This window comes from Microtus oregoni, unplaced genomic scaffold (genome assembly GCF_018167655.1).
Source record: "Microtus oregoni isolate MIOR12 unplaced genomic scaffold, Mior012 000032F_ref0000030, whole genome shotgun sequence".
Lineage (NCBI taxonomy): Eukaryota > Metazoa > Chordata > Mammalia > Rodentia > Cricetidae > Microtus > Microtus oregoni.
This window is the reverse complement of record NW_024543091.1, coordinates 15135661-15150609: the sequence shown is the minus strand read 5'-3', so window position 1 is coordinate 15150609 and position 14949 is coordinate 15135661. Positions and strand designations below refer to the sequence as shown.

The 14949-nt window shown below is 37.6% G+C and overlaps 1 protein-coding gene across 7 annotated transcripts in view; it reads right to left on the bottom strand.

Annotated features, from left to right (window-relative positions):
- Tcf12 (transcription factor 12) overlaps window positions 1–14949 on the bottom strand; it is a 260476-nt gene that overhangs the window by 88732 nt on the left and 156795 nt on the right. For all 7 annotated transcript variants that reach the window (XM_041679863.1, XM_041679864.1, XM_041679865.1 and 4 more), the window contains one exon: window positions 5398–5462. In XM_041679863.1, coding sequence (XP_041535797.1) covers window positions 5398–5462 — 65 coding nt within the window. The remainder of the gene's footprint in view (window positions 1–5397; window positions 5463–14949) is intronic.

The window sequence follows — 14949 nt, the reverse complement described above, 5'->3', positions numbered from 1 at the left end:
GGTGCCATGCCTTTGGTTTCAGGACTTAGGAGGCAAAGACAGGTGGATCTCTGTGAGTTCAGGCCCAGCTTAGTCTACAAGTAAATTTCAGGACAGCCAGGCTGTTGCAGAGAAACCCTGTCTTGAAAAACCAGAAGAAAAAGAAAAAATCCAAAAACCAACCCAAAACAAAAAAGAGGCAACAGGCTCTACCCAGGCAGCACCACAGATAACAGAACCAGGACTGTTATACAGAGAAACCCTATCTCAAAGCAACAACAAACAAGCAAAAACTCCAACTAAAACCATAGAAGCCTCACAGTGCTTTTGTATCACAGTGTTAACTTTTGATTAGTAAAATCCTTTAGTTTTGATCAAGTCTAACTGAATTTATTTCTCTTGGTTTTATCCTTGCTTACCATCACATTGGTGAGGAATCATCACTTTTGGTGTTTAGTGTAAAGAAAGAATGATGCTCATATTTGCCCATATAGATATGCACATATTTTCTTTGGAAAAATACAACTGTCAAAAGATCAGTCAAATGTTTATAAGTTCTGAGCTCTATTGTGCTGGACATCTTGGCCTGGCTAATGGGCTTCTAATCATGCTAGTGTCATACTGCTTAGTTACCATAGCTTGTTTTTTCACTAAGTCATGTAGTTAAGTTGATAAATTCTTCGACTTTGCTCAACTCAAAAAAACAAAACAAAAAAACCCCAAAAACCAGTGCTTGTCATATTCCAGGCCGTTCGTATTTCTAAAGTTTTTATAGTGAGTTGTTAATTCTCACACAAAGTTATCCCTGACAGGACAATAACTGAGGTTGCCTTAAAACCTTTAGATCCATTTGGAAAGAACTTATAATATCAGAATATAATCAAGATGGGATAGTAGTGTAGCTACCCATTTGCTGAGATGACCTACATTTTGAAGCACTGGCTAGTTTTCAGTGGAGGTTATTTTTGGTTGCTGTTAAAATTTATTCCTTACTTATGGGGCTGGAGAGATGGTTCAGTGGTTAAGAGCACTGGCTACTCTCCTAGAGGACCTGGATTCAATTCCCAGCGCCCACATGGCAGCTCACAACTGTCTACAACTCCTATTTCAGGGGATCTGACAGCCTCATATACATATACATGTAGGCAAAACATCAATGTACATAAAATACAAAGAAGTTATTAAAAATTATTTCTTACTACTTTAGTTTTAGAAGCTATAATAAATATCCTCCCTCCTCAAACATATTAGACAGTGTCTCATTCAGGCCTGAACTCACAATTCACAAAATATTTGAAGCAGGACTTGAACTCCTAACCCTTTTGACTCCACCTCCCAAGTCTGGGGATTATAGGTAATTTCACCACCCTCAGTTCCACTTTAATTTTTTTAAATGCATATATTCTTTTCGTTGTTGTTTTTTGGTTTTCAAGACAGGGTTTCTCTAGGTAGCCTTGGCTGAACTGGAACTCACTCTGTAAACTAGGCTGGTCTCAAACTCAGAGATCCACTTGCCTCTGCCTCCCAAGTACTGAGATTAAAGACGTGCGCCAGCACCACCCAGCTTCGAAGTATATATTCTTATGTGCAATAAAATGTTTGAGCATTCAGTTTATCCATCAGTTTTGATGAATACATATTAAGACATCCATCATTCCCACGCTCTACCCAGTAAAACATTCCTCCCAGAGGTAACCAGAGATTAAGTTATCAATAGACAGGTTTGCCATTTTATGGATGTTTGAATATAAACTCATACATAAAGTATTTCAAGATCTGCTCACTCTTACATGCCGTACTGAGATTCAAATGTCCCTCCACCTATGTCATCAACTCATTACATTTTTTGAGCAATATTCAATGGATGAACACAGAACAAGATTTTTTATCCATTATGTTACTGAACATCTGGGTTGCTTCCAGTTTTAAGATAATATGTATACTGCTATGCACCTTTTTTACTTAATCTTTTTTATGAATAATTTCATCTTCCTTTGAAAAATATTCATGAATAATATTGTAGGATATAATGTAGTTGAATATTTAAGTTTAAATTAGTAATAGTCCTCTGAAGTCACTGTGTCATATAATAGTCCCACTATCAACATGAAAGGCTGAGGTTGCTCCATATTTGATGTTGTTCATTATCTTAAATCTAGTTATTTGGGTGGATATGTAGTGATATGCCAAGACAATTTTAATTCATATGCACCAGATAGCTATAATGTGGTGTCCACATGTGAACCAACCTACTATATTTCTTCTTTTATAAAATGTTTGTTCAAGTGCTCAAGTCCATTTAAAAAATTGGGTTAACTTTTCATATTACAATATCATGAACTTTCATATACTTTATACACAAGATCTATTAGATATATGTGCTATATATCTTATTTGTAAATTTAAATTTAGAAGATAAATTATAATTTTAGAAAATATATATGATATGTTCTAAATTTTGGCTTCTCTTTGTTTAGAGGAAACAAAAACAAAAACCCCATCTAGGTAACCACAGGTGCTGAGTTTATTCGTACACCTCATATTCGAGTGCTTACAGCATTCCTCTACCATAGTCCCTAGAAGAAGTGATAGAGATGTCTTGCTTAGGGGCTAAACACTCAGCAGTCATTTTTCTCTCCAAACTTTGACTAGTTAAAAAGAGTTTCTGCATTATCTGCACCCACCACTAAAACAAGTTTCCTAAGGAAGTCTCACAACAGCTGTGGTTACTCACACAAGATTAGGCCTGTCAATATTCCATCAAGAATGGAAGAGAGTCTCACAGGAGTCCCATTCCTCCCCAAGTAGGTAAAGATAGGAAATCGCTTTCTTCAGCGTTGTACCTACTTGTAAGTGGCCCGTGACATAGTAACTCACTCCTATCTACCCTCATGCAACCAGACTAATTAAACTCAGCAGACTTTCTATCTTTCTTTCTTCCTTCCTTCCGCCCTCCCTCCCTCCCTTCCTTCTTTTTTGGTGGTGGTGGGTGAATAGGCATGAAAATAGAAAGAAAATATGTTAGGAAGGAGTTCTGCAAGAGAGGAGAAGAGAGTAATGGGGTGTATGATTAGAATAGATTATATATGTATGTTCGTTCACTCCCTCCCTCATCATGGAGATGGGATTTGGCTGTGTTGCACAGGGTTAGCCTCAATCTCCTGGACTCATATGATTTATGAGTGGTTCTGCTTCAGGCTCCTGAGTATCTGGGATTACAGGCCTACGCCAGTCACTGTGCTACCTTTATTTTTTCTTGGTGGTGTTCTTTTGGGGGAGCTGGTATATGATTCATATCTTCTGTCTGTAATAACATGTGTCCTTGAAAGAAACATTCTTCAACTGTGGGATGTAGAGATTTGTAAGTACCAATAAGGCCAAGTTGTTGAGAGTTAAATCAGCTCTATTATTAAGATTTTGTATGGTTATTGAGACAATTACTGAGAAAAAGATCTTCAAATCTTGTTCTCTCTCTCTCTCTCTCTCTCTCTCTCTCTCTCTCTCTCTCTCTTAATATGCATCAGGTATTCATCTGCACAGAAATCTGTGTAATAGTTGAGTGCCTGGTGACCACGGAGGCCAGAAGAGGGTGTTGGATGTGAGTTGCTGTGTAAGTCCTGGGGATCAAGCCAGTCATTTCTGGAGGAGCAGACACTGCCTTTAATGGCTGAGCTATCTCTCCAGCACCTAGTATTTTCAAATTTTCATTTATATAAATTTATTTCTAACTTTACACACTATTTTGCTTTACTTATTTTTAAGTTCTCAACAGGTGTAAACACATTTGTCACTTACATTTTCCTTTGTTTTCTTTTTAAAAAAATTATTTATTTATTTTTTTATAGAGTATTCTGCCTGTATGTCTGCCTGCAGGCACCAGATCTCAATATGGATGGTTGTTAGCCACTATATGGTTGCTGAGAATTGAACTTACAACCTCTGGAAGAGCAGCAGGCTCTTAATTACTAAGCCATCTCTCCAGCCCCTACATTTTCTTAATAATTTCACTCATAATTTTCAATACAAATGCGCGCACACACACACACACACACACACACACACACACACTTAACTGAATTTTTAAAGTTCTTGTTCCTAAGGAAGGGCTTAATAATGAACTTAGATAAAACTAAACTTCTGGGGGGAAAACTAACACTGCTAACTTTTCATGTTCTGAGTAATTTATTTAGCTGTGCAAACAAATATCTGTATAAGTATCAAGAGAAAAACTATCATAATGACGAAAGAATGCTCAAATTACTAGGTAGTTTAAAAGTTACTGTGCCTATTATTAATTAAAAATGGTGTAACTATCCTCTGTGCAGGATCAATTAAAAACTCAATTGCACAATAATCTATCAGTGCTTCCAGTAAAACTACTATACCCCTTCCATTTAATGGCCTATAAGTTCTACAATTGAAGGTAATGTAAGAAGACTCACTTAGCAATGTATTGTTATATCATCTTAACCTGAAGTAAGGCCCATCAAGCATTATTAAGTTACCCTGAATCCTGCAGAATGTCAGCAGCATTTTATATGTATTAGCAGCAGAGTTAATGTTCCTTGAGGGATGCTACTGAAGAAAAAAAGTAAGGGGGGGGGCTTTAGATATAATTCTGTAGTTGCCATTTATATATTCGCTTGTATATTTGTCATTTGTGAATATATATGACAATGTTACAGTTAGTTTAGCATAGTTTTGCTAATCCATTAAAATACGTGTTATCTAGAATACAGGTTTTTCTTTGAAGGAAAGTTAATATGCTTTGGTTTTTGCTCATCATGACTACCAACATCATTATTATCAGACAGGGTCTTGCATGCAGCCCTTAGAATTTGAGGGCCTTCCTGTTTCAGGCTCTGGAGTGCCACAACTACAGGGGAGCACCACCATGCCTACAACACCTTTACTTTTTCTAACTCTTGAATTTCCCAAGATATGCTCAGGACCCAGGCCAGTAGAACCAGGTCAAAGCCAGCTGAGGCCTGAAACACTTGGTAGCTGTACAATGGAAATGAAAAGCACTTCTCATAACCACAACAAAGTCACCAGTACAGCACATTAAAGTAAACATATGCTAAATCACAAGCTCTTTCCTGTATGTACCAACAATTTGCTTTTCCTAAGGTGAATTCTGGAAAAAACAATCATTTCCAGATGTGAGATGTATTTTAGAAAGCAGTAGAAAATTTGTCTACTTTGTCTCCATTTAAACAGAAGCTAAAAAATATATATTGGGGAAAGAAAACCATTTTAAGAGGAGGACAATGGAAAAGAAGGTATGTTAAGTTGCTAAAAACAAAACAACCTCACTACATGAAGTCACAAGATTATATGAATATACAATTGTGAAATTATGTGGATACATTTCTATCTTCTCTATCATTCTGTACATATAAGTCTTACTAAACTTACCTGACAGCCTGATAAACCGGAGTCTCTGCTGTACAGGGAAAATGAGCCTCTTTCTGATGTTTTTCCTATAAAACCAAGAAAACAACTTTGTGTTAAAAATTTCATTGATGAATAATCAGTTCAGCTTCAAAGCTATTCAATTTAGACTCAATAAATATTTGACACCTAAATAGTTAACAACATGACTCAGAATATTTATACATATTTGTTTCAAACTGGACATTTTTTTCTTTCAAATATGAAAACAGTACAGACAAAGCTGAATGAGCATGCATGCATGCAGTTCTATTAGAAAGCTGTTGCCTGTGAGGCTCATGTACAATTTGTGAATGAGTGTATATTCATGCACTCAAACAATACATAGAACAGTTTGAATGCATTGGAAAAAATGGAATTATATGGTATATACCCTTTTGAAATTTGCATTTTATATAATATTGTATATTTAAGATAAACTGGTGACTAGTTTGCTAAGTTCTATTACTGTCTCATTATGGACATAAAAGCATAGTTTATCTGCTTGTCTGCTGAAAGTTTCCAATTTTATAGGCAGAGAGCCACGAGCAAATATCGTGAATGTATTGATAATGCAGCTTTTTCCAGGTTGTATACATGGCAGGTGGCTAGTTACAGGTCACACTTAGTTCCAAAAGCACTGCCTTACTCCTTGCTGCAGTCTCTAGTAATACTGACTCTCCTTTAGAATTCCTCAAAATGTTCCATAGTCACAGTTCAGAAGTTAGCCAGCCAAGCCTAGAACAGTTCTGGCAGATGCTGAGGGGATGGACAGGAGGTAGCTCACAGGACCAGCAACTGACAACAGCAATTTTTATGTCTATGTGTGCACATCATTTGAGTGTGAATGTGTGCTTATGCTTATGGTATATACATGAGTGCACCTATGTGTGTGGGTGAATCCATCTGTCTGTACAAGTATGTTGACCAGAGGTCAATGCCAGATATCGTCTGCTCTCCAGCTTACCTTCTGAGTCTTTCACTGAACATGGACCTTTCTGTTTTGGATAGGCTGGCTACCCAATAATCCTGAGATGTTCTTGTCTCTTACCCCACCCCTACTGCATTACAAGCATGTCCAGCTTTGATGTGGATACTGGAGATAGAATACACAGACATCTCACTCACTGACCATCTCTCCAGCCACTGTACTAATTTGTAAACAGAACATTCAGACAATCTTTATTTTTCTTACATATCTTCAATTTCATTTTATTTTATGTATTTTACAAAGATTTTGCCTACACGTATATCTGTGCACCACACGAGTGCCTGGTATTCACAAAAATCAGAAGAGGACATTGGATCCCCAAGAACTGGAGTTAAAAGACAATTGTGATACTCCACATGGCTTCAAATCAAACCCTGGTCCTCTGGAAGAGCAGCTATGCACTCAACCTCTGGCTCATCTCTCTAGCACCCACTCATTTGTTTCTAATAGTCTAAGTATATTCAGTAAAATAAGCTTGCAAATACAATCTAGTTCATTACAACAACATACTGCTTACAACTTCAGCAAAGATAACACCACTTGATGACGACATGAAAAATGGGAGAAAAACAATGCCAAGATATTTTCCTCCATTTCAAGGTAAAAAAAATAATCATGTAATTAAATATGATGAAAATTCATCCAAATTATTTGGAAATTATGTGAACATTATTACAATTACATGTTATACTTTGAGTTATTAGATTGTAGCTGAATAAAATGGACAATCTGTTAATTTTAAAAGTTTACACACAGATCAGATGCACAAGTGGTTCACGTTGGAAAACTTTAAACCTACCATCAACTAACACCATAGATACAGAGGAGTCTAGCTATAAATCTTCACAGAAACCTTTACTGTTTTATTTTTCACATTAAAACCAGAATTTGGCTTTTATGTGTTTGGTTGAGGATGCTGGCACATGTTTTTATGTATAGAGAAAACTACCTGACTTTAGCAGTTTGTGAAACATTAATTAATAATTAATGTGATAGTCCGTATCTTAAAAATGCTATAACTCAGCAGGGACATTGTGGATATGATGCTTTTAATCCCAGCACTCCGGAGGCAGAGGCAGGCAGATCTCTGTGAGTTCAAGGCCAACCTGGAATACAGAATGAGTTTCAGGACACAAAGAGACTCTGTCTCAAAAAAATAAAATAAAAATACAGTGATTCCTATGTTAAGAAATAAGCACAGCTAGGTCAATTAAAAGACTACTAAAATAATCTAAATCAGTGGTTCTTAATCTTCCTAAGGTGACCCCATAATACAGTTCCTCATACTGTGGTGACCCCACCCATAAAATTATTTCATTGCTACTTCATAATTATAATTTTGCTACTGTTATGAATCATAATGTAAATATCTGATATACGGAATATCTGATATGTGATCTCCCCCAAAGGGGTTGCAACCCACAGATTGGCTTTATTCTGTGACACATGTATCATGTGTTAAAGAGAAATTCACTGATAAGTAGAGACAGTTTTCTTAAGGTCATAATTTAGTAGCAAAATTCTCTGTTTGTGTTCACACATGCATTGGGGATTACTCAGGACCTCAAACACACTAAGCACCTGTTTTAGCAATTGACAGCAAAATCTAAAGAACCCAAGGTTTCTCTGTGTGTCATGGTTTGAACATCATGAGGGCTTGGTCCTCACAAGAAGCAGAATTTGGAGGGAAACATTCTAGAATTATCCTGTCATGAAGGTTTTACCTTTATCAACAGATTAATTCACTAATGAATTTAGAAGACTATTGGGGTTGAAACAATGGAAGGCGGGGCCCACTGTTATGTGGGGGTCCATAGAAGTGTGCATCTGGTCTTAAGTTCCTCTCTTTTCTTCTCTGCTTTCCACCCATACCCAACATTGTAAGCTGCTTTGTTCTACAATAAACTTCCTGCCATGATGTTCAACTTTGTCTCAGGCATGTAGTACAGGAACCAGCCAACTATGGAATGAAATCTTTGAAACTGAGAGCCTAAGTAAACCCTTCCTCCTTTACGTTGCTTATGGGGTATTTTGATAGTCAGCTATGCTAGTCTCACTCACACGTAATCACTATTGCTATCATTCTTACAAAAAAATATGATGAGGTTATTCTAGCTTCAATTACCTGTAGAAAAATGTTTACTCCATCTTAGCTTCCTGGACCTGTTCCCTTATCTTTAAAAATGAATTAAATTGAGTAGGAGGAGAAGTTGCATTATGGCAACCTAGGAAGCTATTCCTGTGGTCAATGTAAATATTTGCTTTGTGTGTATAAACTTCAAACAGTTAAAGCTGGTGGGGTGTAACATGTATGTGGTTCCAACACTTGAGTGAGAGACTGAGAAAGTTCAAGGCCCAAACCTTTGTAACTACAAATTTAAATTCGCCAGTACATTAATCATTTCATGTCCTAAGAGTAGTAAAAACTTAAAGACACACACACACACACACACACACACAGAGAGAGAGAGAGAGAGAGAGAGAGAGAGAGAGAGAGAGAGCGATAACCCCGATAAAAAATCTTAACCTAGAAAAAAAGAAACAAGAATCCCTCTGGTCTGGAGAAATAGCTCAACCGTTAAAACATTAGACTCACAACAAAAATTTTGCTATTATTAACATTACTATGTTCAAACCTAAATATCTTAATGCGTGAATCATGTTGAGTTTTTCCTATAGTTGCTTTTCAGAGAAACAATATGAAATCTTGACACACGCTAATCCAAACATTTGGAGACACCTCTAATTTTGATAACAGCCTTCTGAGCAAACCACCCTTTGGGTACATATAAAATGTCATTTACCTAACACTTGTGCATGGATAGGCTGCTCCTCCACTCCTACGGATAAACCCTATTGCCAATTCCATGTAATATGCTCTTATTAACTATCTGACGAAACATAAGCTGCTGTCTTAAAGTAAGCAATTGTACAATACAGGCAACAGTGACTTAATAGTCTGTTCATTTTAATACAAGACATTTGTGAGAAAATTACTGGTAATGATTTGATAGGAATAGAGTCAGTCTGTGAGAGGAGGGGGTTATGCAAGTGTGTAGCTACCAAGATACACTAATGTCAGAAAGGAAACAAAGTGCCAAAGGAGATACATTTGAGAATTTGTAAAGTAAAATAAAAACAAAGCAAACATACTGTCAGCAGTACGAGGGATTTTATCAGACGGCTCTAAAATTGCTAGGTAAGTGCTCTATCACTGAGTCACACACCCAGTATGAGACTTGGGAAATTTGATTACTAAATTTATCTCTTAACTCTTGCTTCTCTTTTACTAAGTGGACTAAGATACAAGTCATTTACCATCAATGACATCATTCATTCCACTAGGATAATCAACTCAGTAACACTTCACATAGGCATGCTCAGTTTAATTGACATTTATAAAGTATCTGGAATTTCTTGTCTGAAAGAACCTAAAGCCAATGCTATCTACCATCAAAACTTCATTTGGGTAGTAACTTGCTCAAATTTACGGAGAAAATGGTTTTAATCAAACAGTTTCTTTAAAAAAAAAAACTGAGGAGGGTTTTCAAATAAATGTCTACATATTTTCTTCACAACAATTTGTTTCAAGTACTACTGGTGAGTATTTGTGCCAGGCACACCATTGGCTATACTTAAGATACTTAAATACCTAGTGCCAACAGCACAGCTGCTGGACTCTGTGTCCTCCTGTTTGTCCACTCCATGTCAAATTACAAAGCTAGTAAAGAGGAGGCCTGCAGCAAAGCAAATGGTTACGTCAAATGAGTTCAAATACACAACGAGGATCCCTACAAAGGCCAGTGATTAACAAAGACCCAGGTGTAGTTTTAACTGTTTTAACCAGCTCATACCAACTTGCTGTTAGAGGCATCAGAGCTACAAAAAGCTTCTTAGCCAGAGTTCAGCAGAACTGCCAAGGCAGAATAATTTGAAAGTTCCTTAGACATGGCTTCTTGTGACATTTAACCCCAAGATGAAGTCATCCAGGATGCCCTGGTTCTATTATTCATGATCTCTCTCTTCCCACATCAGATTTATGAATTCAGTATAATCAAACAGTTAAGGAGGAGCAGATTTATACAGAACAATTTGTCTTTAGTTACAGACAGAAAGGTGAGGTGGGTAGACAATAAGAAATTAGCACTGAGACAAACTAGCAATTTTTGTTATTAACAAAATTGTGGGCTATCTTATGTTCCAATGTCTCATGTACAAAACAGATAACAAGGTGCTCATTATATGTGGAGCAGAACTTAAACTTCATTTCCCTAAAATGTCTTACTGAATAACTGCATTTTCTGCTTACCCTCACTCCTCACTCTACCATGGAGCTATCACCCCAACTCAATAACTGTAATCCTTAAGCTTTCTTTAAAATCACTCCAGTCAATTATGCACTGCTAATGTTGCACTGTCACTGTCCCTTTAGTAGAACGCCTGTGTGCTTTCTGACTTGATGTCTCTGTACTTGTTCAACCACATGTTTAATTTACTTTAGAAAATACAGTTTCATCTTTATAGCAATCCAACAGATTAGAGGATTAAGACTTTGTCTTTTGGCTACATTTCAGGAGAAAATGTCATAGATGTGTAATCTGTTAAAATAATAATAACATTTGTATCTTAAAGTATTTTAAAATTAGTGGCTTCCAAGTGATTAAGTAAATCAAAGTTATCCAGCATCTTACCCATATCCACAAGAAAATAAATACAGGGCTGGAGAGAGGGTTAGGCTCACAACCCACAAATCAAGAAAATAATACAAAATAAACTAACACTTCATCAACAAATAACCTAGCTGGAGGCTGAAAACAGCAAATTCTCAAATGCATCTACTTTTGGCACTGCGTTTCCTTTCTGGCATTAGCATATTTTGGTAGCCACACACTTATATAACCTCTCGTCACAGACTGACTTTGTTCCTACCAAGTCATTACCAATAATCTTCTTGGAAATGTCTTGTATTATAAAAATGAGTAGAATATTAAGTCAGTATTGTTTGTTCAATAATATTCTCATTTTCTGTATTCTGGTGCTTTAATTAGGCAAGGTCAGTGTGGAAGTCTGATTTTTATGGCACCCTAGAGCCAGAAGGCAGATACCACTTGTTCAGGGAACACTGGTCTTGAATTCTAGACTTTTGTGTGCCAGTATTCCAAGGCTTTTAACTAAATTATATAGTTACATGGAAACAAAACAGCAAAGAATTATATTGTAGATTGTAGATAATTATATTGTATTATATTCAAGAACAATTGCAGTGGGTTTTTGATCCTACTGCACGTACTGGCTTTGTGGGAGCCTAGGCAGTTTGGATGCTCACCTTACGAGACCTGGATAGAGGTGGGCAGTCCTTGGGCTTCCCACAGGTCAGGGAACCCTGATTGCTCTTCGAGCAGATGAGGGAGGGGGACTTGACCGGGGGAGGGGGAGGGAAATGGGAAGCGGTTGCGGGGACGAGGCAGAAATCCTTAATAAATAAATAAATTTAAATTAAAAAAAGAATTATATTGTAAAATAGTGGCCAATAAATGATTGCTAATTAGCAAATTCTCTTGACAGTGAGAATTGAAGTGGAAGACAACTCAATAGAACTGTTACTATAGTCATCATTTATCTGGTCATAGTGAGAGTAAAATCTCTGCTGCATTAGCTGTGATGCCACAAGCAAGTTATTGAACCTCTCTAACCCTCAGTTTCTCTTCCTGCTTAATACAGCAAATTTGAACTACAATGGTTTCTATTTAATTGCACCTAAAATTAATAACCCTATCAACTATGAGTCAGGCACTCTCCTTCCTCTGAGATATAAACTTAGGTACAGCATGCAGTAGAAGGGAAGAACAAGCTGTAAAGAAACAAAGGAACTTGGATGATATGCAGTACCAAAACCGAGCACGTAAGCAGAGAGCATCAACTGCCTATTCTACATATCCTGTGATATCTGCAAATATGGCTAACTCTGTGTCAATATAGCCCAAACCACGAGGCCTGGAGAGATTGCTCAGCAGGTAGGTAAGAGCACACTAGCTGAGCTTGTAGAGGACCTAGGTTCAATTTACAGTGCATACATGGCAATGCATACCTTCCTATAACTCCAGTTCTGGGGAATCAGCAATACCCACCCATTAATAAATTACTTTCAAAAAATTAACTGAAATCACCAAGGCTTTACTGTGCTCATGAGAAAAAGCTCTTCATGTTCATGTTGTTATGGTTTGCAAGCCACGCCCACTCCCGGCCACTCCTGCTCTTCCCCTGCCATCTTAGATTCTATCTGTTCCCTCTTGGTGCCCTTCTCTGTCTCTCTCCTCTTCTTTTCTTCTTCTTCCCCGACACTCCCTCTTTCCTCTAAGTAATAAATAATCCAATTCTATTCTGTACAACGTGTCTGCCCATATGCCTTCCTTCTACCTGCCGCCTGCTCACACCCGCCTGTATGGCGGGACCAGCCTGCCCAGCCATTCACCTCGCTGAGACCAGCAACCACTCTGGCAGCCTTCTCTGTCTGGGACTAGCTGCTCTGCGGGCCCACCGGGGATCTTGCAGCATTTCTAAAATATGTATTTTCTCATTTGGGTTTAACACCCTCTGTCTATTTAATGTATCCTCCACCAATACAATGCACTTTGAATAGAAAAACAGATACAGAACCATCAAAAGCAGACCATCCCATTCTTTTGAAACAGATGGTGAAAGCCCAGAATAAAGCATTAAATCCCTTTTACGGTCTGCTAAACATTAATTAGAGGTGCTGCTACAGGACAAGTACTCTGAGGATAACTTATGCCACATGTTATTCTCACTAAGTATTGCAACTTACTGTCATACTAACTGTGCAAACTGAAAATGAGTAAAAAAACTAGTTTCAATTTCTCAATGGATCAAAATTCAAAGCTCAAGACATTTGACAAAATAAAAGTTTAAATACTAATCGAAATGGCTAAATAAAAGAGTGTGGTAAAGAGCTAGAAAAAAATGATTGAAGATTTAGCGTCTCCTGGTGTGTGCGCATTCTCACACACTCATACACACACACACACACACACACACACAGAGAGAGAGAGAGAGAGAGAGAGAGAGAGAGAGAGAACCAGAGACAGAGGCACAAAGACATACACAGAGATATAAAAGGTGTGGTGGTAGCTGGTTGTACCTTTAATCCCAGCACTCTGGAGGCAGAGCCAAAGGCAGCTATCTCTGAGTTTGAGGCCAGTCTTGTCTACAAAGTCAGTTACAGGATAGCCAGGGCTACACACACACACACACACACACACACACACACACACACACACAGTCTCAAAACACCAAACAAAACAAGAAGATGTAGTGGTACCTGTATGTAATTCCAGCACTGGACAAGTAGATATAAGAGGATCATGCATTTGAGGCCTTGCTGGGCAAAATATAAAAAAGGTGAAGAAAAAACCATATAAATGGCTACTCAAGTGAAAATGGTATACCTGAGTATATTAGTTTTCGAAGAATAGGAAGGAAGGCAGAAAGGGAAAGAAAAGAAACTGATAATGAGACACACAATGCTCAAAAGGGACACTGGATGTAGACTACCTTCATTTTAAATTGTAACTCTGTAGCAGATCATTTGTAGGATGGAACCTCTCTATTCCTCAGCTGCTGCAACTGAGAACTGGGAATAAAGACAGTTTCCTTACTGGTTTTGCAAGGATAAAATGCACTGAAATATAAAATGGTTTAGAACAATGGTTTAAAAAAAGGTACTCAAATATCACTACTTTTCTGACATGGTTTTATGCAGACTAGGATGGCCTTAAATGTTGGATCCTCTGGTCCCAAGCTCCTGAATGCTTGATCGTAAGTGGGCATTACCACCCATGTATATGGTGTTGGGAATCAAATCTAGAGCCTGATGCATGCAGGTTAGATGAGTGAACACCATATCAATGGGGCTGCTATAGACCAAACCCCTTAATTACTTTTCAACAAAATCCACTGACTAGACAAAAAAAGAAATAAGTACCATGAATATTAGTATCTGAGAAAAAGGCAATTACAGAAGAAAAATAAATTGTATGAAAAGAATTTAAAGGGAATTTCTGGGTACTTCTTTCCAAAAGTTTTAAGATTTTTTTGTTTTGTTTTGACATGGTCTCATTATGTAGCTTGGCTGGTCTGGAACTAGCTCGGGCTGGTCTCGAGCACATAAGAGATCCACCTACCTCTGCCTCTGAAATGCTGGAACTAAAGCAGTGTACCACCACATCTGGCTAATGTGGTGATTCATTATGCCTTTCATTTCACAAAAATTCATTAAAACCTAAAAGCTTCTGAATTCCTTAGCACTGACAAACAGGTACATGCACACCCTGTGGTAATTTGAATGCAACTGGCCTTCATGATCTCATCAGGAGTGGTACTATTAGGAGGTGTGGCTTTGTTGGAGTGGATATGAACTTGTTGGAAGTATATCACTGTGGGGGCAGGCTCTGAGGTTTCCTATGCTCAGGATACTGCCAGTGTCTCAGTCGACTTCCTATTGTATCCAAGATGTAGGACTCTCAGCT